This window comes from Lynx rufus, unplaced genomic scaffold, assembly GCF_022079265.1.
Source record: "Lynx rufus isolate CCGP_SWC_20201006 ecotype Redwood Valley unplaced genomic scaffold, mLynRuf1.p SCAF_1, whole genome shotgun sequence".
NCBI lineage: Eukaryota > Metazoa > Chordata > Mammalia > Carnivora > Felidae > Lynx > Lynx rufus.
This window is the reverse complement of record NW_025814823.1, coordinates 196185794-196213213: the sequence shown is the minus strand read 5'-3', so window position 1 is coordinate 196213213 and position 27420 is coordinate 196185794. Positions and strand designations below refer to the sequence as shown.

The 27420-nt window shown below is 46.0% G+C and overlaps 1 protein-coding gene across 3 annotated transcripts; it reads left to right on the top strand.

The window, feature by feature from the left end:
* Window positions 1–3506: 3506 nt before the first annotated feature.
* On the top strand, window positions 3507–24213 carry SMIM3 (small integral membrane protein 3). Of its 3 annotated transcripts, none has more exons than XM_047092332.1 (2): window positions 3507–3739; window positions 22872–24213. In XM_047092332.1, exon 2 carries the CDS (start codon window positions 22883–22885, stop codon window positions 23063–23065), a length of 183 nt encoding a protein of 60 aa, XP_046948288.1. In that variant the 5' UTR covers window positions 3507–3739; window positions 22872–22882; the 3' UTR covers window positions 23066–24213. The 3 variants fall into 3 exon arrangements, with proteins under 3 accessions (XP_046948288.1, XP_046948284.1, XP_046948290.1); XM_047092328.1 differs by having other exon boundaries at window positions 3507–4156; XM_047092334.1 differs by lacking the exon at window positions 3507–3739 and adding an exon at window positions 4476–4605.
* The last annotated feature ends 3207 nt before the right edge of the window (window positions 24214–27420 follow it).

Below are 27420 nucleotides of genomic sequence, written 5' to 3'. Positions count from 1 at the left end.
AAGTACTGTTCCTCTGTCAAGTGCATACAGGTCACTGTGCTCTCCTGCTAGAACCTCCAAACAAGCTCTCAAGGGCCATTTGTAGGAGAACATAGGGTAGTTGAGCCTGCAAGACTCCAGACACATCCAAATGAGCCACTGCATGTGGCAGTCTGCCTTTCAGAAGAAGAAGAAGAAGAAGAAGAAGAAGAAGAAGAAGAAGAAGAAAGAATATTCTAAGACTAGTGTGTCATTTTAACATAGAGAAAAACAAAACCAAATTCTACCCGTGTGTTAATATAACAATTGCCAGAAAGACCTTTTTAAAGTCTTATGACTAAGCCCATTAAAACAGAGCCAATTTTATCAAAATTTTAACGTACTTCATTGTTTCCTTTTAGACTCATAATTTGCAGGTATTATAAACCAAGGAGACAAAGTTTCCTGGGGTGTCTGGGTGGCTCAGTCGGTAAGCATCCGGAGTTTGGCTCAGGTCATGATCTCACGGTTTGTGACATCAAGCCCCATGTCGGGCTCTGTGCTGGTAGTTAAGAGCCTGGAGCCTGCTTTGGATTCTTTGTCTCCCTCTCTCTCTGCCCTTCCCCTGTTCGTGCTCTCGCTCGCTCTCTCTCTCTCTCTCTCTCACAAAATTTAGTAAACATTTTGAAAAAAATTTTTAAAGGAAAGAAAGTTTCCTTTTCATCAAACTTCTACAACTTACACATTCAAAATTTGTCTTTGCTAATCTTTCACATTCTGGCACAGTTTTTTACTTCAAGAGGAAATTGCTCTCTTTTTCCTTTGATAACAAAATTACACTCATAATCTTATTCTATATTCATATTTCTTTACTATTCCAGTTCTTAAGATAGTCTCAATGCCCCATATAAATTACAATGTTTTCTAGGTTTATACACTTATTTGAAGAGAATTGTCATTGTTACAGAGTAGATTTTTCTTCTTGAAAGATGACATGTTCATACATTTGATCATATCTTATTTTGTGTATCTTAAAAAAAAGATTTTTCTAGTTTTCATCATATTGAATAAAATGAGATCCTAGCCATTTCTCTTTTTTCCTGCTTTATTGAGATACAATTGACACTGAACATTGTGTAAGTCTAAGGTGCCCAACATGTTGATATGATACATTTAAAAACTGCAAAATGATTACTGCCATCGTATCAGCTACCACTTCCATCTGGTCACATAGGTACCATTTCTTTTCTGTGGTGACAACATTGAGATCTTAGCACATAAATTACATCTTTTAAGTAATGTAAATACCTTCTATTTCCTCAAGTAAATAACTGCAGGCAGGTAACTGAGTATGGTTTGAAATATACAAACATTAAGTGGACCAGCAAAACAAACATTTACAAACCTATAACCACACACATCCCATTTGCATTTCTTAAAATGGCAAAATTGAACGTATACATTCATGAACCCCAAAGGTTTATCTACTCTCAAACATATAAAAATACAAGGCAAAGGTGAGTGTGTGTGTGTGTGTGTATATACCATACTTAGTGATGAATGTTTTTGTGTTCTATCTTCCTTAGAAATTATCCAGACAGTAATTTAATATCACTCTAAATTCTTAAAGTGTAATGAAAACCTTGGAAATTATATTTAAGCTGATATATTATAGAGTAACCTAATCATTGATAATACAAATGATTCAGGAAATTCAGATTAACTACAGTCTCCATAATAAAACATAAAATGTGCTCCATCACTCCATTACATCAGCTCGTTTTATATTCTTCATGGTTTCACAAATTAATATCATTCTGGTTATTTATTTGTTTGCTTATTTATGGTGAACATTTCCCCTCTAGATGCCAACAACTATAAAGAGACTTTGTCTTATGGTGCCTGGTACACGTATGAGACTTTCCATGAAGAGTTTTGAATAAACACATGAATGAAATCTTTCCTCACAATCATTGGGACAGAAGGAATCGGTCTCATTTCACTGTTTTACAAGTGAGGAAACTGAGGCATTGATGATCATTTAGCTACTAAGTGACAGACTGAGGATTTTGGTTTCCTGATTTCCAAACCAATATACCACATTATTTCCCAAAACTAAATAAATAAATGTACTTGTACAAGTGAAAAACATATGAAAGAAGAAAATTCTTGTTTAAGTGTGATTCACAGAGAGGCATTCTGTGAGGCGTGTGAGCGCAGAGCCAGATGCGGGGCTCAAACTCATAAAACTGTGAGATCATGACCTGAGCCAAAATCCAGAGTCTGACACTTAATGCACTGAACCACCCAGGCGCTCCCCCCACCCCCCACCCCCGGCCTGCTTTTTGAATTCTTGGTGGTTTTCCCTTTGGAGTACTTATAACTGAGGACCAAAGAAGTGAAATGTGAGTTTTCCCCTGATTTTTGCTGTAACAAAGCTTGCTACTGAAATTGGCTATCTTTTCCCTCCTACTACCCCAACACAGCAGCCCTTATTCTTCTCTTCCAAAGCCCCCTTGGCAAAATCAGCCCAGCTGAGACATCGGAGCTAATGCAGTATGTTTTCCATAGGGCATTCAATTTTCTCTTTCTGCTTGCTTTTTGGGGGCCAGGGAAGACCATTATGAAAGATAATGATAGAGATATTGATAGGGGTGCCTGGATGGCTCAGTCGGCTGAGGATCTGACACTTAAAAAAAAAATTTTTTTTTAATGTTTGTTTATTTTTGAGAGAGAGTGTGAGCCAGGGAGGAGCGGAGAGAGGGAGACACAGAATCTGACACAGGGTCCAGGCTCAGAGCTATCAGCACAGAGCCCGATGTGGGGCTCCAATTGACAAACGGTGAGACCATGATCTGAGCTGAAGTTGGACACTTAATGACTGAGCCACCCCGGTGCCCCCAGCAGCCTACTCTTGATTTCAGCTCAGGTCATGCTCCCAGGGTCGTGGGATCAAGCCCTGGGTTGGGCTCCACACTAAGAGCGGAGCCTGCTTAAGATTTTCTCTCTGTGTCTCTCTGTCCGCCTTTCTCCCCTGCTTGTGCACACGCTCTCCCCTCTCTAAAATAAAAAATTAAAAAATTAAAAATAAAAAGAGATACGGATAGAGTACTAACGGGAAAGTCAGACTGAGCCCGGCTAGTGCTCGCTTCAGTCCTGGGCTTCTGCACCCTCCAGACGCCAGTGCTCACACAGGGCACATGAAGTTACCAGGTGTCCACCCAGAAGAGTAGTCCCCTACCCCTTCCACTAACCAGAGAACACTTTGTATTAAATTGAGATTGTCCTCCTTTAGCATTTTTGTTTTCTTTCCACTGAGAATTTTGTATCAAACTATTCAGAATTGTGTGGTACTTGTTTTGTGTTTGTTTGTGTTTGTTTTAAAGATTCCACACTTCTCTTTTGATTAAAACATGTTGTTGGCTGACAATTCCTGGGGTTTTTGGCACACCATTTCTCATGTCAACCCCCTTCATCCTCATTGTCTCGCCTCTAGACAACTGGCATCTGGTAGTGAAGATTTCCGTGTCATTTCTGCTGACCTCATCCCCGACCTACAGAAGACAGTCGGGGCTAAGTTCGGCACCCCCGCACCGTATCAGGTTCAGGGCTGAGGAAGGCAGAAGGGTTCTTACCATACCTATTGGGCAAAGGAAGAGACTGACCCACAACTGAGCTCCAAGACTCCTCGAGGTCACACTGATGGTCAAGGCCTGCGCTCCCGTGTTTCAGAGAGAGACGGAAGAGCGCTCGACTGCTGAATTTAAAGCCGGGTGCCAAGGTGGGACCGGAGTCCCTGTCCCTAGGTGCAGCACAAAGGCGGCGGGAGGTCGGAGAGCTGGCACTGTCCTGTGTGGAAGCTGGGCGGGGAGCTGGCAGGGCGTGGAGTCCTCTCAGAGGCCATGAGCACCTTGGATGGGGCCGTTTCACTGTTGTCACAAAAATGAGCAGGACGCTCAGAGGCGTGTCACAGCAGACAACCAACCAGCTCCACACCGGCGTCTAAGTCCGTCCTCACAGCAGGGCTGGGACGCAGGTGTTATTACCCCTCACTTGGCGAAGCCGCTTGGTACGGATCTTAAACTCCGCGCACCGCAGAGCAGGAGCTCTGAGTCCCCGCTCCTCCGTCCAAACCCATCGGCCAGACTTTCGCGTGTGTAGACTGCAGCGGGAAAGCATTCCGGAGGACGCGTTTCAGGTCGGCGCGACCCTCTCGGTTCACAGCAGGGAGAGCCGGGGCCCCGACGGGCGAGGCGATCGCGCCGGGCTGCGCGCCAGCGAGCCGCGGGGCTGGCGGGGAAGCAGCCTCCCCCGCGCCCCGTTTCTCCTCCGGCTCCGCGGGGGCGGGGCGGCGGCCGGGGGCCCGGGCTTTCCGGGGGCGGTCCCTGGCGGCCGTGCATTCCAGAGCCGCCGCGCGCAGCCCCGGGGCCCAGCCGCGCGTCCCGGCCGCTCCCGCGCGCTCCCGCCGCCGCGGGCTCCGAGGGCCGGGCACGTGCCGCGCCGAGACCCCGGGGCCCGGCCGCCGCCCCTGCGAGCCCGTCCCTGCCGCCCACCCTTCCGCAGACCCGGCGCGATCCGGCTGCGGCGGGGGCGGGGTGGGGGTGGGGGGCGCGGGCGTGCTCTCCAAGCAGCTCCGCGGATCCCGGGGTGAGTAGGGCCATCGGGTGTCGCGCGTGGGGCTCCCTTGTCGTGTGCTCCCTGCCCCAGCGCCCTCCCAACCGGCCTCCTTTCTTTGTGCCCTCTTTCCCCGCACTCCTCCCCCGTCATCACTTGTGCGTTCCCCTCTACTGCTTCTCTCGGCCCCTGAGTTCCAGCCACCGTGTCAGCGGATCGGGGGCCTCCGGGGGGGGGGGGGGGGCGCAGCTCGGGTGGGTGAGTCCGGCGGCGCGCCAGGCGGCTTCTCTCAAAGCCCCGCCTAGGAGGCGCCGGGAGATTGGAGTTGGGGGTGCTCCCCTGGTCCGTCACCAGCAATTTCACCATCCTGCCTCGGAGCCTTGCTTCTCCATCTGTGAAATGGAGAAGACATCCTTTGCGTACAGAAATCAAAGGAGAAAGGGGGGTGGGTGGGCAAAGTATCTGGGAGCGAAGCCTGCCTTCTAAGCTCCCTGCTCCTTCTCCTCCTGCCTCCGTCTTGGGACTTGGTTGTCCGGTTGTCCGCTCTCTTGCACCCCTTCTGTCCCACCACCCCCCCCCCCCCCGCCACAAATTCCTTGAGGGTAGAGACTGTCTCTCCATGCCTCATCTCTGAGGCATCCTCAGTACTTGGCCCAGGGCCCGGCAAATAGGCGCTCAATCCTGTTTACTGAGTGGGAGAATGGGAGGTGTAAACCATAGAAACCTGTACAACTGTGGAAGGTTGTGATTCTGAGTGACCAGGCTGGACTCCCGTTCCCGCAGCTCCTCCGTTTCTTGGCTCCTGGGGCCTCAGGAGTCTCCCATTTCTCTATAGATTCCTCAGAGCTCTAGGCTGTAGTAGGGAAAGCTGCTCAGTCATTCAGGTGTCAGAGATTCCTTGAACATCCGTTATGGTCTGCGGTACCACCGCAGTGGGTAAATGGGAAGGCTTGCAAATGCCCGAATGGGGCGGGAGGGTAGGGGGGGAGGTAGGAAGGACAGTTCTCTGGAAGTCAGAAGACGCTCTGCCTTACTTGATGATGCATTCTCCCCATCTGGACCTCACCCTTCCCATCTGTAAAATGAAGAAGTGGGGCATGGAACAGATGGGCGCCTGCGGTTGAGCGTGATACGCTCTTGGGGTTAGTTATGCAGGTCACCCGGCAGTCCCGTGAGCACGCGCAGGACGGCCCAGCTGAGATTCGGGACATCACGTACTTCTGCAGTAACAACCGAAAAAGTTGAGGAGAAGCACTTTTCCATGCCAGCAGGGACCTCCTGTTTTCAGCTGCCCTGGGGTATGAGTCGTGCGGCTCTATCAAAGCTTCCCAAGAGTGACTTCTCAGGGCGTCAGAACCGTGGGCTCCACGGCACGAAAGGTCTGGGGATTCCCCGTCTCTTGCTAGCCTAAGAGTCACTGAGCTGCGGTGACGTGTTTGAGACATAAGCCAAATTAGAGACTTTGGGAGCCTAGTGTGGTTGGGTCACATATCAGGCCCAGGGGTGACAGACCAGGGGGATAGAGAGGCAGTCACAGTCGCAGTTGCTTTCCTAGCTGTATTCTGATCCTTCTATGTGCTTCCTCTTTGTGGTTTAAATTTTTTTTTAACGTTTATTTATTTTTGAGACAGAGACAGAGCATGAACGGGGGAGGGGCAGAGAGAGAGGGAGACACAGAATCGGAAGCAGGCTCCAGGCTCTGAGCCATCAGCCCAGAGCCTGAGGCGGGGCTCGAACTCACGGACAGCGAGGTCGTGACCTGAGTCGAAGTCGGATGCTTAACCGCTTAACCGACTGAGCCACCCAGGCGCCCCTCCTGTTTGTGGTTTAAAATGTCCAGGGGCGCCTGGGTGGCTCAGCCGGTTAAGTGTCCCACTCGATTTCGGCTCGAGTCATGATCTTAAGGTTTGTGGGACTGACCCCTGCTCTGTCAGTGCAGAGTCTTCTTGGGGTTCTCTCTCTCCTCTGTGTCTCTGCCCCTCCCCCGCTCACTCACAAGCTCTCCCCCCCCTCAAAAATAAATAAGCGTTTAAAAAATATGTACAAATAAAGGAAATGTCTCCAAAGAGAGAGGATCTTTATCTTGATTGGTTTATCAAAGATAGACACACGTACTTGTGCTCACAGTTTATAGGAGTAAATGTTGGTATTACCACATCCTGCAGACATCCGCCCTGATGGGCCAGGCAAGCCGAATGATGTAATAATAATCATACTTGACATTTATTGAGTGCTGACTGTGAGCCAGGCGTTATTGTAAGCATTTTATTTGTGTTAATGCATTTAGTCTTTGACCATGATCCTATGAGGTAGGGACCACAATTATATTTACTTTGAAGTTGAGACTGAGGTCCAGAGAGAATAAGCAACTCCCCCAGGATCACAGAAGTAAGTGGTGCAGCTGTGGTTTGTACCCAGGCAGTTCGGTTCCGCGGTCTAAGCTTTGAACCTCATTGCAGTGGGGGTGGGGGGTGGGGATTTGCATTCAGATCTTGCTTCTGTCATTTACTTGCAGGGTGACCTCAGGGATGTTAAGGAAGAAGCTGATAGCCACTGTACCAGTCAGTCACCAGGGCCCCTAGTATCCTTCCAACTCATTTGGGAAACACGATGGTGTACGTCTAGGAGAAAAGGCTAAGAGGTAGCCAGGAGGCGGAACAGACCAGAACTATAACCGGCTAGCATACTGGACACCAGCAAACCAGATTCGGCAGCTACACTGTGTACTTTACATGGCTTCGTTGTAAATAGATCTAGTTTCCTTATTTTGTTGATTTGGCCTCCGACTGGCAGATTGGGCATGTGAATTGCTGGTGACCGACTACATAGGATCGGAGAACATAAGATGGAAGAAGAAGAAGGAAAGACAGGGAAAATGAAACTGGGATCCCCAAATTGGTTTCAAGCAGTGGTGGCACATATCTGGCATACCTGTCACTCCTCCGAATCCCCTGTCCCAGGCAGACAATTGATAATCAAGACTTTGCACCAAATCCCTGTAGGGCTAGAGAATCCCCAGCTCAGTGCTCTGGACAGCTTCTACCAATTGATCGTGAAGCTTTCTTCTTGCTCTCCCAGATTTTCCGCTTCATTCCTCTGGGGGAACGGCCAAGGAAGTAACCAATGGCAAAACAAGATACTTTTTTTCTTGGAGATACTTTTTTTTTTCTTTTAACTTTTTTAAAGATTCATCTTCCCCACCCTTTGCTCCTTTCTATTTTTCCTATTATGGTCTTCAACCCAAGAGCATCCTGGCTCTGTGGCAGAGCTCTGGAGGAGGTAGGATGTCAGGAGAGCGGAGTGAGACTTTGAGAGCTGGCCAGACCCTTGGTGATTACCTTGACCACCCTTTCCGGTTGACTGACAGGAAAAGGAGGCCCAGCTTGAAGGAGGAACTTAGGACCACACAATGAGTCCGTTTTCTAACACTGTAACAAATAACCACAAATTTAGTGGCTTTAAAAAATCGAATGTATTGTATTACAGTTCTACAGGTCAGAAGCTGGTATGGGTCTTTCTAGAAGAAAATCAAGGCATCATTAGGCTGCGTCTCTTTGTAGAGTATTTAGGGGAGGATCAGTTCCCTGCTTATTTGAGTTGTTGGCAGAATTCAGTTCCTGTGGGTGTAGGACCAAGGTCACTGTTGCCTTGCTGGCTGTCAGCTAGGGGCCATTCCTGCTTCCACAGGCCCCTGCACTCCTTGGCTCATAGCCTGTTTCCACGATCTTCAGAGTAAGCAATGGTGAGTCAAGTGCTTCTCATGCCATATTTCTCTGACCTTTCTACTTTCTTCTTCTCTTTTAAGGACTCAAGTGATTAGACTGGGCCCACCTGGGTGGTCCATGATACTCTGTCCATCTCAAAGCCTTTTAACCACGTCTGCAAAGTCCCTTTGCTTCTCTTTTCATGACTGCCCTCTGAGTCATGTTTCCTTTTTCATATTCACGGTTCCAGGGACCAGGACATGGGCATCTTCGAGGGGCCATCATCCTGCCTGCTGTACACAGGGAAGCCCATTTTAGGAGAGTGCCTTGTTCCCAGCCACATAGCTTGGCAGGGGATTCAGACCACTCTGGTGCCCTTGCTGCTCTGTCACTACTCCCCCCGCCCCGCCAGCCCACTCCATGGAGAGTTTCCTTTGTCAGCCCGGCACAGAGCAGGCACTTAGTCACTGGCAAATAACCATGATGGATGGTGGAGGCTTAAGCAGGATGCTGTGGATTTGGCCTGGGCTTCTCTGCTGGCTCCCTCTTGGTTTCTAAGACTGTGATTGGCTGGGTCAGTTGGGTACGTGCAGTCTTGAATAGCCCTGGCTGCTTTCTGATCTCTTTGAAATATCCTGGTGTTTTTCCATTTTTCCAGCCCCAGAAGAGCAGATAAAAACTAAGGCAGGGAACAAGTCTTTACACTGTTAAGAATTTTGATGGAGAAAGAAGCCAGCTGGGTTAGAATGAGAACAGAGCACTCCTCAGGGGACCTCGGATCAGTGGAGAACGTCTCTGATTTGATTCATTTCACATTTGTGATAGTTATGTGTTCTGCCCGTGCCTTCTTCTGGCCCCTCTCTTTGGAACAAAAGATGCATTGGGTTGGTAAATGCTTGAGGCTATTACAGAAAGGGAGGAGAGCTGTCTCTAAGGGTGAATGTGAGTGAGGCTGGGATGGGCTCACTGGAGTAGGCATGGGAAATCCTTTCCCCTTATCAGCTCTCTGTCCTCTTCTGAGAACAGAGAAAGAAAGGTTCATACTGTGGACAGCCACTCCCCTACCCCCCCACACTCACCTTAGTGCCCAGCTTTGGAGTGCAGGGAACCTGATCTTGAGTTTGAGCTCCCCAGCGCAAGCAAGTCAGCAGGCGGGAATCCTAGAGAACGTTATTCTGAAAGGTCAGTCCTCCTCTCTCCTCTGTCCGGTATGAACAGGGAAGGCTGGGAAAGAAAGAGGCCCCCATTATCCTCAGTGTACAGAGAGCCCAGAAAATGATCAAGTCGGAGGATGCATTTTATTTTGCATTCCAGAGATGGGATTCTGACTTTTAAGGTCATTGGGGGTGAGAATCCTTTGTGGACAGCTGAGTTCTAACTAAGCTCAAATCTGGAGTTCTCCAGTCTGCCCGTATTCAGTCCTTCACCGATCTTAGATTTACTGGGCACTTACTGTGTGCCAGGGCCGGTGACAGGTACTGATGGTACAGCCATGCACAAGAGATGAGGCTTCTGCTCTCCTTGTGCCCTCATCTGAGTGAGCAAGGATGGCCCATAAAAGCAAACAAGCAGACAAACAAGCTAATTTTCGATTGTGAAAAGTGTACGAAGACAGTAAAACAAGGTGTGAGAGAATGACTGCTGGTCAAGGGTGGATCCGGAATGGCTTTTCCAGAGACGGGACATTTAAGTTGAGATCATGGACACTGCTTTCTCTGTCTGGCCTAAGTGCTCCATTCTTCTTGGACATCACACCAGCTCCTCCTGAGGGGAGGGCCTTAGGAAGGAGTCTCCCAAGCCGAGTGATGCTGGTAAGCCCCACGTCTACTCTCTGGGAACTGTCAGCCTCAGTGTTCACGTTCGGCGCGATGCCTGAAGAGACGGCCCCAGAGTCAGTGACTCAGAGCTGGGTCTCGCTGCCGGCTCGGCTCTCTGGCCTCCGTGCTCAGAGCTCTGACAGTGCTGGCCTAACGCCACACCTGCAGGAAGCCACCTGCCTCTATCTGCTTTCTCTCCCACTTTGGGATAATTAAGCTTGCCTGCCAGCAGGAAGTCATTTCTTTTATTGCCTCCTTCCTCAGTGAACTCCTTGGTGGAAAAACCAGTCGGATGACCGCTGGCAATCCCTCAAAAGTGAGCTGCCAGCTGCAGCTCAGATGTGCAGGGCACGCTTTTCCTGTGGAAGATCAAAGCCAGGACAGACGATCAAAAGCCATTTGCATACAAAACTATCACCGTGGTTTCTTAGATCAGCCTCAGAGCAGTCATGGTGCCCAAAGTAATGGTGGGGCCTCCGAACTCTCTTTTTAATTTAGGAGCTAATGCGGTGGGCCTTGCTCGGTTTAACACGTATGAACCCCCTTACTGTTTACCAGGCTTTGTCTGAAATACGTGCGTTATGTGCATTAGCTCATTCAGATCCCACGGCATCCCAGTGAAGTAGTGGCTACCATTATTTACGACTATTTCCATTTTACAAATGAAACGGAAGCTTGTAAAGGTTAAGCCTCTTGCCAAAACCACTAGGACTACGTATGCACTCAACACACCATGGATCTTATCGCTTCCAGGCTTCGTTGATGTATGTGTTCATTTCTCTTTATTTCTTCCTTTTGAACACTACTTCTCTTCAAAGCCCACGTCAAAGTCCCCGTTCTTTGTAAAGTTTTCTCTTTTACTCAGACAAAAACAAAGGAATGAAGATGGACATTTTTTTCAGCATCATTCGTTTCAGGACCATGTACACATTGTCTCTCTTTATCCTTGTGAAAGCAGGCTGCAATATAGTGCTTCCAATGTCCCTATTTAAGAGAGGAGAAGACCGAAGCTTAGAGGTTTGAAATAACTTGTCCAAAGTCACCCTCTAATAAGGATGGAAAGCAGGATTCAAATCAAGATTGTCTCAACTCTCTACTTGTCTTTCCACTTCCTTCTTCTTCTCCATGAGCATGTGGTTTGTACTTTCAATGTAGCAAGCCCTGCTCTGCCTTGTATGGCAATTAGTAATGATAAGTAATGTCTTTTTCCTGCAGAAGACAGTAAGCTTCTTATGGGCAAACATCTCCGTCTCTGCACCCACTCCTCGATGCCCAGTGTTAATCACAGCGTCAGCAATGTTTATTGAATTGCTACACCACCAGTTTCAAGGTTGGACTGGAGGAATCCATCGGGTTAATCAACCATGTGACAGGTTAATCAATAATGTGACAGGGCTCCTGGGTGGCTCAGTCAGTTCGGCGTCGGACTTCGGCTCAGGTCATGAACTCGCCGTCTGTGGGTTCAAGCTCCGCGTCGGGCTCTGTGCTGACAGCTCGGAGACTGGAGCCTCCTTTGGATTCTGTGTCTCCCTCTCTCTCTGCCCCTCCCCCACTCATGCTCTGTCTCTATCTCTCTCAAAAATAAACATTAAAAAAAAATCAGTGTGGATTAAGCATCTACCATCTTTGTTGATAAAGTGAAGACACATGCCAAGTCACAGATGCTAACAAATCCTAATTGAAGAGGGGGAGGCTCTTTGCTTAGGTCAGTGAGTCCCTACAGCCAGGAATAATCAGTCACGGAATGAACATTCGTGGAGTGCCTGTTGTGTGTCAGAACACTGCCAAGTACTATGTGTGGTTCTCTCATGGAATTCTAACCCTACAAGGCTGATACTGTTATTTGCCCATTTTTGTTTTGTTTTCAGCTGAGTAAATGGAAACATTAGGAAGTTCAACTGATCCAGCGTAGGTCAGCTAGAAAGTGGTAGAGCCAACCCAAGCCAACTGGCTCAGAGAGAGCCTGGGCTCTTAACACGGCAGCGTGAGTGTAAAGGAAAGAACTCCTGCTGTTTCCAAGTATTCCCTCCATTCTGATGCGCTCCCATTGCCCTAGCAGAATCCGGAAGCTTGAGGCCCTGTTGACTTAAGAAATGTGTATTCAGTACCCATACCACAGGGTAGAGAAGGGAATGGAGGAGAATGAGCTGTGATGGGTGAAATCAGTGCTGGGGCAGAGCTGGGTCCAGACACGTTGTGCAGTCCTTCATCCTGTATGCACGGAGCTTTTTCCCACTTTGGTGGGATCTCCCATGACAAGATTCCAGTGCCTCTCCCTCTCTTCCCTGATGCTCTCATGGTGAGGAATACATACGTTACAGTCTTAACCATTACCTTCTTCACTGGCTTTATTTGCCTCTGGGTCTTGAATCAAAGGGATGGAATGCAAAGGGTGGAACTGCATTCACTGATGATTCTGACCGGACTTGTTTTTGGTTGGGGCGTGTGTGTGTGTGTGTGTGTGTGCGCGTGCACGCGTGTTTGGCCCTTGAAAACCATCTCACCTGTGTGTGTGTGTGTGTGTGTGTGTGCGCGTGCATGCGTGTTTGGCCCTTGAAAACCATCTCACCTGCCTCACCTACTGTGATGTTGCCTAGGGCTCTGGGCCTCAAGGCCCCCAATGGCTTTAACACAGTGAAAAGTTAGAATCAAGAAGCCTGGCTGGCTGTCATTCTTCCTGTCAGTTTGTTTCCTACCACCCCTTCTCCAGCCTGACTCCCCACTGTCTCCCAGCCCCCATCTCAAACAGGATAGTGATGGCATTGAAAAGAGCATGCGGGGGCACCTGGCTGGCTCAGTCGGTTGAGCGTCTGGCTCTTGATATGGGATCGAGTCTGGCATTAGACTCCAAGCTGAGTGTGGAGCCTGAGATTCTCTCTCTCTCTGTCCCCTCCCCTTCCCCCCCAGATTCCACTTTCTCTCTCTCTCTTAAAAAAAAAAAAAAGAGGGGCGCCTGGGTGGCGCAGTCGGTTAAACGTCCGACTTCAGCCAGGTCACGATCTCGCGGTCTGTGAGTTCGAGCCCCGCGTCGGGCTCTGGGCTGATGGCTCAGAGCCTGGAGCCTGTTTCTGATTCTGTGTCTGCCTCTCTCTCTGCCCCTCCCCTGTTCATGCTCTGTCTCTCTCTGTCCCAAAAATAAATAAACGTTGAAAAAAAAAATTAAAAAAAAAAAAAAAAAGCAGGCAGATCAGGAGGCCTGAGTTCTCCCTTCAGTCCTGCCCTTAACTTGGTAGATGACCTTGGGCAAGTCATTTCCTCCATCTGTAAAATGGAAGGTACGCTATGTGGTTAAAGCTGGTTACTGTCTAAATTTTGTGTAGATTTCTAGAATACCATTACTTTGTAGAGGTTTTTTCTCCACAGAACAAACCCAGTAGGATATAGAATTGCAGTATTAGATTTCTATTGCTGCCTTAACAAATTACCACAACTTTAGTGGCTTGAAAATATATTCACGATCTCATAGTTTTCATGGGTCAGGAGTCCAAACACAACTTTGCTGGGTCCTTGTAAAACTTCAGTCAAGATGTCAGCCAAGTTGCATTTGCTTCTGAAGGATCTCTTATGAAAGATTCATCTTGCAAGCTCATTCAGGTTGTTGGCAGATTTGTGTCTTGTAACTCAAGGTTGCACTCAGAGCAGTGAGTGTCTTTGACCTCAGGGAAGCTTCAGCCCTTTTTTAAAAGGACGTTCACCTGATTAAGTCAGACCCACCCAGGATGATCTTTTTGATTACTTTTAAGTCAGGGGATCTGGAACCTTAACTACATCTGCAAAATCCCTTCACCTTGTTATGTGACCTAACCTGTTCCCAGGGGTAGCACCAGGGACTAGAGATTATGGGGGCCATCTTAGAATTCTTACCACAAATGCTTTATGGAAATATCCTCTTTACGGTTATGACTGAAACATACTAGAGCCAGCTTTCTGTTTTCTAAGTCAGGTCAAGTGACCTAATATATGAAATCAGTTCTAAAAGTTACCTATTCTTACACTAAAACTATGCTACTATGAACTTGTTTTTTAAACACAGTATATTGTGCTTCCCTTTATTCTCATGTAATTATCCTTAAAGTTATTTTCTTCCAATACCACTAAATGAATATATAGTATTATATAATTTGGAATTATATATAAAATATAGTATAATGTATTCCTCTTTTGTATGTATTCAATATTTATTATTATATTATATTAAATATATTAATATATGAAAATTATTCCCAGAGGAAATAATTTAAATGTTAACTTTTTATATTTAAAAAAAAATTTTTTTTAAATTTTTTTTTTTAACATTTATTTATTTTTGAGACAGGGAGAGACAGAGCATGAACAGGGGAGGGTCAGAGAGAGGGAGACACAGAATCTGAAACAGGCTCCAGGCTCTGAGCTGTCAGCACAGAGCCCGACGCGGAGCTCGAACTCACGGACCGCGAGATCATGACCTGAGCCGAAGTCGGCCACTTAACCGACTGAGCCACCCAGGCGCCCCTAAAAAAAATTTTTTTTAACGTTTATTTATTTTTGAGACAGAGAGAGACAGAGCATGAACGGGGGAGGGTCAGAGAGAGAGGGAGACACAGAATCTGAAACAGGCTCCAGGCTCTGAGCTGTCAGCACAGAGCCCGATGCGGGGCTCGAACTCACGGATCGTGAGATCATGACCTGAGCCGAAGTCGGACGCTTAACCGACCAAGCCACCCAGGCGCCCCTAACTTTTTATATTCAATTAGTTTTGGTACTCTTTATTTGAAACCATATATTATAGAAAACTATTAGTTTAAGAAATCTTCTATATCCTCAGCTGATTTTAAAAAACTCTTTGTTCTACCAGTATTTGAGAGAATTGTGTTGAACTCCCCCTTATAATTGTGGCTTCATCTGTTTGACCTTATAATTCTGAAATTAGGTACATAAAAATTAAAAATCTTTTTAACTTCTGGTGTCTCTAGTTCTACTTTTCGTCTAAAAGTCTACTTCCTCTGACAGTAAGATAGCTCTACTAGCTCACACAATTCATGAGTAGATAGTATTTCTTTTGTACTCTTTAACCTTTAACCTTTCTAAATCCCATGTGTCTCTTATGAAGAATATATATTTATATTCATTTTTAATTTTTATGTATACTCCAGTAGTTTTTGTTGGTTTAAGTTTAAATCTACTATCTTTCTGTGTACTTTCTATATGTCCCACGTATTCTGTTTTTTTCCTCCTTCCCTCATTTTCTCTGGAAGTTATACACTCTTGCTACTTTTAAATGGCTGCCCTGGTCTCTCCAGGGGGCACCTGAGTGGCTCAGTCGGTTAAGCTTCCGACTTTGGCTCAGGTCATGATCTCACGGTTTGTGAGTTCAAGCCCCACGTCGGGCTCTGTGCTGACAGCTCAGAGCCTGAAGCCTGCTTTGGATTCTGTATCTCATTCTCTCTCTGCCTTCCCCCACTTGTGCTCTGTCTCTGTGTCTCAAAAATAAATAAATGTAAATGGCTGCGCTAGGGATTACAACATACATCCTTGACTTAACAAAGTCTAATGTTATCTGGTTCTTTTGCCCTTTCCCAGGCTATGCAAGGAAGTCAGAATACTTTAATTTTATTGTTATATATTTGCTATTGTTTTTTATTTTTTAATTAAAAAAAAATTTTTAATGTTTATTTATTTTTGAGAGAGAGGGAGACAGAGCGCAAGCTGGGGGAGGGCAGAAAGCAGGATCCAGGCTGTGAGCTGTCAGCACACAGCCAGATGCGGGGCTCGAACCCACGAGCTGTGAGATCATGACGTGAGCTGAAGTTGGATGCTTAACTGACTGAGCCACCCAGGAACCCTTATATATTTGCTATTGTTATTGCACATTTCAATTCTGTCTTTTTATTGGGTGAAAATATCTTCTTTCATCTTAATTCTTGTCATTTTTGCTCAGTGTTTTAAAGATATCGTCCTGCTGTTTTCTAGATTCCATGGTTTCTATTGAAAAGGTAGATGTCAGTCTGATTGGTTTTCATATGAAGATAATCTGTCTTTTTTCTCTTTACCTGTGGTTTTCAGCAGATTTACTGTAATGTGCTTAACTATGAGTTTCTCTATTTATCCTGCTAGGATTTCGTAAGGCTTCCACAGTTTGTGAATTGCTGTCGTTCATCAGCTTTGGGAAATTCTGTTATTACAGAAGCATTTTGGGTTTTTTTCTTTCTGATCTATTCTCTAGTTCACTAATATTTTTTTCACCTGTGTCTCATCTGCTGTTAAGCCTATTTGTTGAATTTTTATTTCTATTATTGTATTTTTCACTTCTAGTATTTCTGCTCGGCTCTTTAAAAAAAATCTGTTGTGTTTTTTCTTATAATTTCCAGATCTCTGTCAAAATTCTCAGTCTCCTTGAACATAGTAAGCAAGGTTATTTAAAGGTGTATCTGACAGACAACTCCACTATCTGTACCCCTTGTAGATCTTTTTCTATTGTCTGTTGTTTCTGATTGCTCTGTTCTTGTCATCTTGTCTTTTTTCTTTTTTTTATTTTTTTTTTATTTTTTTTTTTTTAATTTTTTTTTTTTCAACGTTTATTTATTTTTGGGACAGAGAGAGACAGAGCATGAACGGGGGAGGGGCAGAGAGAGAGGGAGACACAGAATCGGAAACAGGCTCCAGGCTCTGAGCCATCAGCCCAGAGCCTGACGCGGGGCTCGAACTCCCGGACCGGGAGATCGTGACCTGGCTGAAGTCGGACGCTTAACCGACTGCGCCACCCAGGCGCCCCTCTTGTCTTTTTTCATTCCTGCTTACAATTGGTTATGCATTAGGCATTATATTTAATTAAAAATTTTTTTGAAGCCTATTGTGATGTTATCTCCTCTAGAGAGGATGTAGGTTTGCTTCTGTCCAGCACCTGGAGGTACTCACAATGTGAAATAACCTTAATTCAATTTCAGGGACTGTGATGATTCAAACCTGGGTTGCAGTCTCTAGAATTGGCATACTTCTGGTTCACTCTTAGCACCAAGAATGCTTTTTGAGGTCCAACCTCAAAATGCAGGATTTTTGTTCTCCCTATCTGGGCAGTCTTGGATCCCTGAGTCTGTCAGAAACACTGCTTAGTCTCCATCCTCCACTAGGGGAAATGCTGTTTCAAATGCCAGGCTCGCCTCCCTGGATTTCTATCTGATCCCAAATCTTAGGCTGGTTAATTCCCCATTATTTGTTACTTCTTAGTGCCTTGAGACAGATTTTCTTGGGGGGGGGTCCAGTTTTTCCAGTTGTCCTCAGTTAGAGGTCAAAATGATCTAGTTTGCCATTACTGGAAATGGAAATCCTGATCTTTTATAGTTTGCATATCTCTAAGTCCAGAATGCCTTTAGCTGAAAGTAATGAGTATAGACTTAGGAGAGAGCTGTAGATCTGGCATATTCCATGTTCTTATTCCTGGGTCTGTGTGGAGGCTTTGAAAGTGAATACAGGGTCAGGAGGCCTGCGTTTGAATGCCATTTACTTTTCTTTATGAGTCACTAGCCAGTTAACCTCTCTTGGCTTTCATTTCCTCATCTGTAAAATAATATATCCTGCACAGGATTGTTGTGACGGTGAAATAAGTTAATGTGTGGGACAAGTCCCAACACAGTACTTACTTAGCAGTTCGTATTTGTTAAACAAATGCTGGCTTGTGTGAGGGTGTATTTGAGGAAATAAGAGGAAAGGTACTTAACTTCTCTGTGCTTCTTGGAATTAAATTTGGTCTTCTGAGTAAATAACAGTAATTCCTAAGAGAATATCTTTAAAAAAAAATTTTTTTTAATGTTTATTTTTGAGAGAGAGACAGAGCATGAGTGGGGGAGGAACAGAGAGAGAGGGAGACACAGAATCCAAAGCAGGCTCCAGGCTCTGAGATGTCAGCACAGAGCCCAATGCGGGGCTTGAACCCACGAACCATGAGATCATGACCTGAGCCAAAGTCGGATGCTTAACCGACTGAGCCACCCAGGCACCGCTAGGAGAATATCTTGTATATAGCAAGTACGTGATGAATGAATGAGTGAGTGAGTGAATGAATGAATGAACAAACGAACATCCTGGACACAGTTACTTGTCTTGATGGTGCTCAGCCAAAACCAATATTGCCTCGTCAGAGAGGAGAGAGCCGTTTGCTGGGGAGTGAGTCTCATGATTGAAAGGATAGATACGGCATAGATTAGTCACCTTGAATTTAGTTCTAAAACTATGGACTTGCAGGAAATTTGGATCTATGAAACTTATATACATCTTGTTGGAACTAGAAAATCTGCCCTGTGATGGAATTGGCTGCAACAATGATTCTTTTTTTTTTTTCTTTTTCCCAAAAGACTTTCAGTTGCCTGTGCAAACTGGCCTCTCACAGGGCTGGTGGGGTAGGGCCCAGATGGCATCAGTGGCTGGCGATACCTGTGACTTCCTTGCTTGTCAGCTCAGGGTGGTGTTAACGCAGTTTCTTAGACAAACTTATACTGAACATATGTCAAAGTTTATTTATTCCTTTAATGAGATAGATAGCAGATAAGGTATGCCAGTTTGAAATGACAGGAGTGTAGGCTTGACTGCTGTTTTACCTCCCATGGCCATAAAAACATCACATTTTTATCTGTGATAAGGTTAAATTGGTGACATGAATGGTTTGGGCCACAGTCCGATATAACCCATTGATAAGAAACAACGAGTAATATATCTGCAAAGTAAATGATAAGCAGATTGATCTACGGTTATTAATTAGACATACCAAGAAACAGGGTTTTAGGCACTCGCAAGGAGCCATGCACCCGGATGCCAGATAGAGGTCAAACAGAAGTCAGCCAGCAGAAGCTTGGAGTCCTGCTTTTTCTCAAGCAAATTCTTCCAGCATGCCATTAAAGATGCGGAACATATGGTTTGTGTAGTTCTTATTTGGGGGACAAAGTTTTTCTTTCGCAGTGGGGAGAGGTAGAAGCCACCCAAACCCCTGTTCTATGGGAAGAAATAGCCCATCGGGGACACGTGGTTGAAGACTGAGAAGGTTGAAACAGGGAAAGAGAGCTCCCTGTGTCCTCTGATGCCTGGCCAAGTTCATGGCCAGACTTAGAGGCCTGGAACAGCAGCTCTGGGAAGGCCCTTGGAGAATATCACAACCTGTGGTTTCCAGATTGTGTTTTGTGGAGCCCAAAGGGTCAAGGGGAAGCTGAACAGCTGTGCTGTAGCAAGTGAACATGCTGTGCTACTTTTTTGGGATACCAAAAAAGTACCTGGGAAAATTAGTTTTATGTGTTATCGTTTAATGTTGCTTTTAGTTTGAGTTGTATGTGTGAAGGGGATGGGCACCCTAATCTCCAGTGCTTAGGGCCTCTAAGGATATTTATCCAGCCTCGCTATCTGGGTGGGACCCCAAAACCCTTGTCTCATCCCTCCTTGGCATTCTGGAGCAGCTCTGCTTTTGTCTGTTTTTGTGATCAGGGTTTTAAATCATGTCACGTGTGGAAGAGTAATATGGGTACAGTCTCGAGTACAGGTTACAGAAAAAGTTTCCTTTGTTTATCTACTTGTTCTATCCTGTTTTTTTGTGTGTTGTGTCTTGATCAGATTTATATCTTTGAATGATTATTCTGGAAGAGGGTGGGGTTGAAGGTGGGGAAAGACCCGTGGACCTCAGTTTTGCCATCTGTGAAATACTGCTGGCTGTAGCTTCCATGATTCGTGGTTGTGAATGAGCCCTGAAGCTTGGATTCCTGTAAATGACAGGTTTTCCTTATGAGAAACAGCCAGGGAGATTATTCCTGGCATTTGGAGTCACAGAAACTGTTTGATGTTAATGGGTTTACCAGAAAGGGCTTTCGTGGGGTTCCTTTGGCTCAGGGCAAGCTAGCTGTTGATGTAATCAGGAGACCACAAAGAATGATTTCTGCCGCCTCCGTCCTTCTTTAACAGTGTGCGTCTCCTGTGATTCATGCTTCTGTGCCTTGGACTTGGGAGAAAGTAACCACGTTTCCAAGGCTGAGGCAGGGCCAGGCTGTGCCTCTTCCTCCTTGGCAAGCCCCAGCCTGATAATCCTGGTGTCCTGGGGAGCCTTGCCAGAGCCTTCTCCTTCATCCTGGACCTTACCCAGGTCTAGTAAGACTGGCTACAGAGCACCTAGGAATCAGTTCCCACATCACAGTGCTGGAGAGCATCATAGCAGCCTTAGAGATCGGTGGGTTCGGGGTTCCCAAACCTGGGTGCATATTGGGGAAAAAAAGCCCCCTCCTGTCCCCTCGAGTCTAATTCAGTAAGTCTATAATGGGACCCAGAAATTAGTGTTTTTTTTATACTGTCCTATGGTGGTTCTCACTTAGCTTGGTATAGGGCATTTGGTAACCACTGATCTAGGCTCATCCTTGAATTTTGTTGGACTTGAAAAATTTTAATACAGAGAACTATAAAGAAAAAAGTCCATTTCCCCCTCAATCCAGCGGACTTCAGAAAATCAAATGTAAGACATGCTCATGTTTACAATATTCAAACAGCATGAAAACATGAAGAATGAAAAGCAAAAGCTTCTCCTACTCCTAGTCCAGCCCCTCTGGTAGTCACTATTAGCACTTCTTTGGATTCTGCTCATAAATGATTTTGCTTTTATGTATCACCACCTATATATCTACTTAATTCTACAAAATCTGAGCCAGGGGAATAATCCTATACACATTATTCTGTACTTTACTTTTTTTTTTTTCCTACGTAAACTATTCAGAACTCACCATAGATCATCATTCTTTGTAATAATAACTATTAAATAAGTTAATATTTGTAGCACACTTGGAACAATGCTTGGTGAGTAGCAAGGACTACGTATTTGTCAGATGAATGAAAACCACTGCATGGTATTCTAGTATATGGATATATTCTATTTTACTGTTTATGGACACTTGTTGCATTAGTTGCTGTAACAAACAATGCGGAAATGAACATCCTTGTGTGTATATCTTGGGGACTCTGCCTCGGATATGGCAATCAGTACCTTTCCTAGAGGGGCAACAGTGGGCATGAATCCAAAGGCGTTGGAAAGGAAAAGTTACTGATTAGGAGAAAGCAGGAAATTGGACTGGAATTGGAAATTTTGCCTGGGACCTAGAATCACAGAAATAATAGATCTCAGATCTAGAAGGAACCATAGGAGAGTGTTTGTTCCAGCCTGTGCCCTCTGGGCAGGGAATGTGTGATATATGTGGTTCCCAAGTTATACAGTGAGCCCTGGGGAGCCACGGTGAACTCATTGGAAAAGTGGGGGGGGGGGGCGACTGTGGGATCTTTTAATTAATTTCAGATAGGAATATTGATATTTGACATCTCTCAGACTCTGTGAAAATGACTAGCTCAAGATAGTTTACAGTTTCACGTTAACCTTACTGCATTCCTTTTGGCGATGTTGTATTTTGTGAAGCTGAGTTTTTGGCTGTTGCCACGATACAGCAAGTACTGCACACACATGAATGTGGAATGGGACTGGTCATGGCATTGTCGACTCTGGCTCCAGAGTCTGAAAAGTTGTGCGTCTAACCATTGCCCACCTCCCATGAGTAAGCAGCTGGCTAACGATGAAATAAAACTATTTTTTCCTTTCCATTTGTGTGTACAATGTTTTTCAAACAGCTACTAATTTGTTAGGATATAAATGCTTACTGAAGTGTTTGGACCTGACTACTAAACGTACTAAATGCAACTGCTAGGTATTTGTTTTGGCCTGGAGAGCTGTGAAATAATTATGTAAGGGTGCTGTGAATTGAAAAAGTTTGGGAAGAACTGATTTACATCTTATCCATCAGAGCTCTTTTAGCTGTGAGAGAAGCCAAACTGACTCCGGCTTAAAGCAGGGAATTATTCGCTTCTGTGTAGGGGTGGGGCTGGGAACAGGGAGAGGGGGGCGTGTCCAGGGTTGCACATGGAGTCAGAGTGTGCTGGGTTCAGGTCCTGAAGGTTCCATTTCTCCTTCCATCTCTAAGACAGGCTCTCTACACGTGGGTGACACAGCCCACCCCGTCCTTTCCAGACTCACAACCTTTTGGTTTAGCAATCCCCAGCAGAAAGAATCATCTTTCCCAATAGCTTGCACATGAAAGCCCTGGGAGCTGGGCTGGGCCACTTGTCCACTTGAGGCTATGATTTGTGATGGCCAAACCTAGATCACGTATCTGCCCCTGTGCTCACGCGAGCACCCTAACTAAACCACACTGCATAGGTAGGTTCTCCACAGAAAAGATCAGCTTTTGGTAAGAGGAGAACAGGAGAAGGCATTTTAACAGATGGGACAGACCAGTGGTGTGACAGTTTATTAGTTAAACATGACTCTGGAGGGCACCTTTTGGGATGAGCACTGGGTGTTGTATGGAAACCAATTTGACAATAAATTTCCTATAAAAAAAAAAAAAGAAAATCCAAAAAAATAAAATAAAATAAACATGACTCTGGAGTCCCACCCATCTAGCTTCACTTCCTTGGGCAAATTAACCACATTTACATCTGTAAAGATTTTAGAATCATCATCTGTAAAGCGGAAATAACTGGCGATCAAGTCCTAGAAATAAAGGATGACTGTAATAGTCCCCATCTCATGGAGCTGGTGGTTGAAGGGAGGACTCAGTGGGTTAATACACATAAAGTGCCCAGTGCTGGGCCTGGCACATAGGAAGCACTTGGTAAATGAGGCCATTATTATTGATCAGATTACCTTAACGAGGACACAGCTGGTAAGTGACCCAAGCTTCTGACTCCTGGAGAGGGTACAAAATAGTGATTTCCTCTTTCCTGTCTGTTGCAGAGTGAAGCAGCATGGATGCCGTCAGCCAGGTCCCCATGGAGGCTGTGCTCCCCAAGCACATCCTGGATATCTGGGTCATTGTCCTCATCATCCTGGCCACCATTGTCATCATGACCTCTTTGTTACTGTGCCCGGCCACTGCGGTCATTATCTATCGCATGCGGACTCATCCTGTCCTCAATGGGGCTGTGTGAGAACCTCCCAAGAGGGGCAGTGAGGGATGGGGATGATGTCCCCTCCCCCAGCCTTTTCCTTCTCAGAAAAGCGACGGGACGGGCTTTGCTGTGTGGACTCAGGAGCTTGATATGTGAGAGGAGATCCGAGTTCTTGTTTGGATTTTGCCACTGGCCAGCTGTGTGAGTTCAGTCAAGGGACCTAATTCTGTGGGTTCCCGGTTCCTTTTAAATGGGGGTCATGATCCCTGCCCTTCCTACCTCATGGGGTTGTAAGAACCGATGACTTGGTGGAGGTTATGGCTGTTTGCGATAGTGAGCAGCAAAGCCACCATGGATGTACAGGTGTCACTGCTGAATGCTGAGAAGCTTTGAAGAACCAAACAACCTAATTACTGATGGTGGCCTTCAAGGTGGTGAGGGAGACACTGGGGGCAGAGCAGCCTTTGCCAGTGCCCCTCAGGTCAAACCAAGCAAAGATACCCTATCCGCATTCCAAGGGGCCAGCAGCGGCACTTTGGTTCACAGCATTTTCTTTGCTGTGCCCCTCTCTCACGTTATGTAATTTGGAGGGAACTGAGCACGGCAGGGGAAGGGAGATGGGTCGAACTTCCCAGGACGTCTGTGCCAGAATGTTGATAGTCAGGAGGGCTCTGCCATTTCTTGGCAATGCCAAGGGACCTGGGGTGACAGGCTTCTTTTTGCATTGGAGTCTCAGCGCTGCGATAGTCGAGCACTGCGGGAAAACACAGGGTGGTCGAGTTCCCTGGCCAGCTTTCGTGATCTCCAGCCCCCACCCCCTTGTGTGCCCACACTTGAGAAATGTCCCCCCACCCCAGCACCTGCTATCATCAGCTCCGTGGTATAAAGTGCATGCCCTTCCCTCCCTCCCACCAGCACTGCAACCAATCTAAGCTACAGATTTTAAGAGATGTTCCCAGGACTTTTGGAACTAACTTAAAACAACGGTGGTTATTTTAGATGCTATGATCTATATTTATATAGATTTCTGGACTGCTCAAGCTCTTTGACCAAAATCAACGACATCTTGGGATTTATTAAATTATGTAATAGCACAGACATCAGAATATTGTGTGGAAGTAATGCCTTTACTTTGGTCTGATTTCGTTGATGTACACAACCAATTTCCAATAAAGTGCTAGAATGAGCATGTCTGCGGTCTTTCTTTAGAGAACGCTTATTAAGCCCAGGAACTCAGGTAAAAGGGCTCCACTGAATTTATGGGCCTTAGAGACAATTTGAATGTAGGAACCGAAAAGGGAAAGAGAAGAATCCATTCGAATCCCAGGATTCTAGCTTCAGCAAGCGGGTAGTTGTACAGTTGACATAGACATCTAGGACACGGGGAAGAACACATTTTTTAAGTGATGGATTTCATATTAGACATGTTGAGTTTGAGTTGCTTGTGCTTCAGTTGGCCACGTTCAGGATGCACCTGGAAACCTGGGTCTGTCCTTTGGGAAAGATTGTATGGCTGGAGTTCTCCTTTGGGGGATTATCTGCACGTGGTGGTAGATATACACACAAGTGGACAGGACCACCGAGGCAGAGAACACAGACTGAGGGCAGTGAGGTGCTAAATGCAGAATTTGGCAATCACCACATAGGAGTGGAAGGGGGCTGGGAGGTGAGGGGGAGACAAAGCAAGGGGATTGGGAAGGTCATGTGCCGAGAGGCGATGTGAGAGGGATGCAGTTGTGAGGTAAGGAACGAGTGGGAGGTGAGGAAGTGGAAACAGAATAGACAACTCTTTCCAGGAATTCGACTGCAACATAGAGGTAAGAGAGGAGGGTTCGGGGTGGGGGGGGGGGGATGGTCAAGGGGGATAGATATATAAGATTCTAATTGGTTTGCTCAGCATCTCTCCCAACTTTTGCTTTGCTTTTCTTTTCCCCTAAGATGCCTTCCGGGGTGGCAGAAGCTGGAAAGTGAGAAACGACATTGAACGCGAACACTACACCTCCCTCGTTAAACTGTGGCCATTCAGAAGTGCTTTCGGTTTTGCTAATCAGATGCACACATGTGAGGTTTCTGTTTGGGACCTGGTTAGGTTGGAGCGATCCCGCAGGCTGTGAAGCATCCACCCTCCAACTGTCAGTCTATAGGTGTGCACATGAGACAGAGCCAAGAATTCTGCATTTTTAATGCAGTGCCCCATCCTTTGAGAGATATAGTACTAAAGTATCTGGGAACTTTGTTGAATCGTGACAGCTGTCTAAAACTTAAACCTTCTCCTAACTGCTTGCTGGAGGAAAAACTTGGAACATTTTGTGATTGATAAGCCTAGGATCAGTCTTGTGCAATTCAAGCCTACGGGAAGCAGTACACTGGGGATTGCTGGCTGGATGTGGGGCGTAGGCTCTAGCCTGAGTCTGATTCCTGGTTTGTAAAGTGAAGGGCATCAGAATTAAAAAAAAAAAAAAAAAAATCATGCTATGGTTTTAGGATAAAGGAGTGCAAATAAAGACTTTTTAGGCAGTCCACCAGATGGCGATACAGCTATTTTTATCAAGTGGAGCCCTTAGCTCACAGAAGTTTCCAGCCAATCCTAGTTCCTAGCAGCTCAGCATTTTATTTTCACGGTTCTGGTTTCAGTGACTCTGAAGGTAACTTAGGGATCATCCAGTCCAACCTCCCCTATAATGAAGGAATCCCCTCTTTAATAGTAGGGTTGCCACATGTTGCCTCTTCAGTATCCTAGTGTTGACCTCCTGGGACAGGTTCACCCAGGGTCCTGCTCCACACTTACTGAGAATCCCTGGAAAAAGGTCTTGAGTATGTGTTTTGTAAAAACAAGCTCCCTGGGTGATCAGTGAGCAGGTTAAAAGTGGAGAACCACATGTCAGTGGAAAGGAGTCCACTTCTTGCTGAAACCACTCCTTGTCAGCTGTTGAGTTAAAATTCTTCCTTCAGTAAGAGGGAAGTCAGGCCTTGGGATGACAGCTCTGCCCTCTTGGGGCCACCCTGGAGAGATCAACTTCCTTTTCCTCAGGACAACTTCTGAGCATTGCAAAGATGGCTGTCATGACTTACCTCAGCCCACCATCTTTCCTGGGTGGGGAAATTCACACTTTGCATTACATGGTGGCCACTGTCCTCCCTCCCTCCTTTTCCAGGAGCAAGGGCCTGAAGAATCTTGGCTTCGCTATGCATTCGTTTTCCGACTGTGGCCAAGTTAACAAACTCTTTGAGTCTCAATTTCCTCATCTGTAAAATACAGGATTGTTGAGTATTAAATGAGGTCACAATTGCAAGGCGACATGGTCAAATACACGAATGCTCAATACGTGTGATCTATTACTAGTGAGTCCCAGTTTCTTCATCTGAAAAATGGTGATGACAGCTACTTCTGAGTGTGGGAAGGATTCCATGAGATTAAAAAGTAATGAATTTGGCCAGTGCCTGATTCATGGGAGTCTCTCAATAATGGTAACTATAAGATGGCCAATAACGCAAAAATACCAAAGGCCTAATGGGGCTGGATTCTTAAATTGCCAGCTACCATAGTGAGATGAGCAGAAGACTTCCCCGCTGGCATCCTGTAGGATTGGCACTAAATTCATGGAGGGCCTCAAACAAGTATAAAAGTCCTACCTCTTCTATATTAACCTCCTTCAAAAATGATTTCATAAGTAATTCACCATTTTTTTTAATGTTTATTTATATTTGAGAGAGAGAGAGGACAGAGCAGGAGTGGGGAGGGGCAGGAAGAGAGGGAAACACGGAATACAAAGCAGGCTCCAGGCTCTGAGCTGTCAGCACAGAGCCCAATGTGGGGCTCAAACTCAGAGTGTGAGATCATGACCTGAGCTGAAGTTGGATACTTAACTGAGCCACCCCGGCGCCCCTAATTCACATTTAATGAAACACAAAATTTTCTACTTTTTAAAATGATTTTTTTTTCAACGTTTATTTATTTTTGGGACAGAGAGAGACAGAGCATGAACGGGGGAGGGGCAGAGAGAGAGGGAGACACAGAATCGGAAACAGGCTCCAGGCTCTGAGCCATCAGCCCAGAGCCCGACGCGGGGCTCGAACTCCCGGACCACGAGATTGTGACCTGGCTGAAGTCGGACGCTTAACCGACTGCGCCACCCAGGCGCCCCCAAAATTTTCTACTTTTAAGTTTTAATTTTTCACAGAAATCGCTTTCTATACTTTTAAGTAAAAAAAAAAAAAAAAAGGGGCGCCTGGGTGGCGCAGTCGGTTAAGCGTCCGACTTCAGCCAGGTCACGATCTCGCAGTCTGTGAGTTCGAGCCCCACGTCAGGCTCTGGGCTGATGGCTCGGAGCCTGTTTCTGATTCTGTGTCTCCCTCTCTCTCTGCCCCTCCCCCGTTCATGCTCTGTCTCTCTC

Excerpts from the sequence above, each read along its gene's own strand:
- SMIM3 (XM_047092332.1), top strand. The coding sequence starts at position 22,883 with ATGGATGCCGTCAGCCAGGTCCCCATGGAGGCTGTGCTCCCCAAGCAC.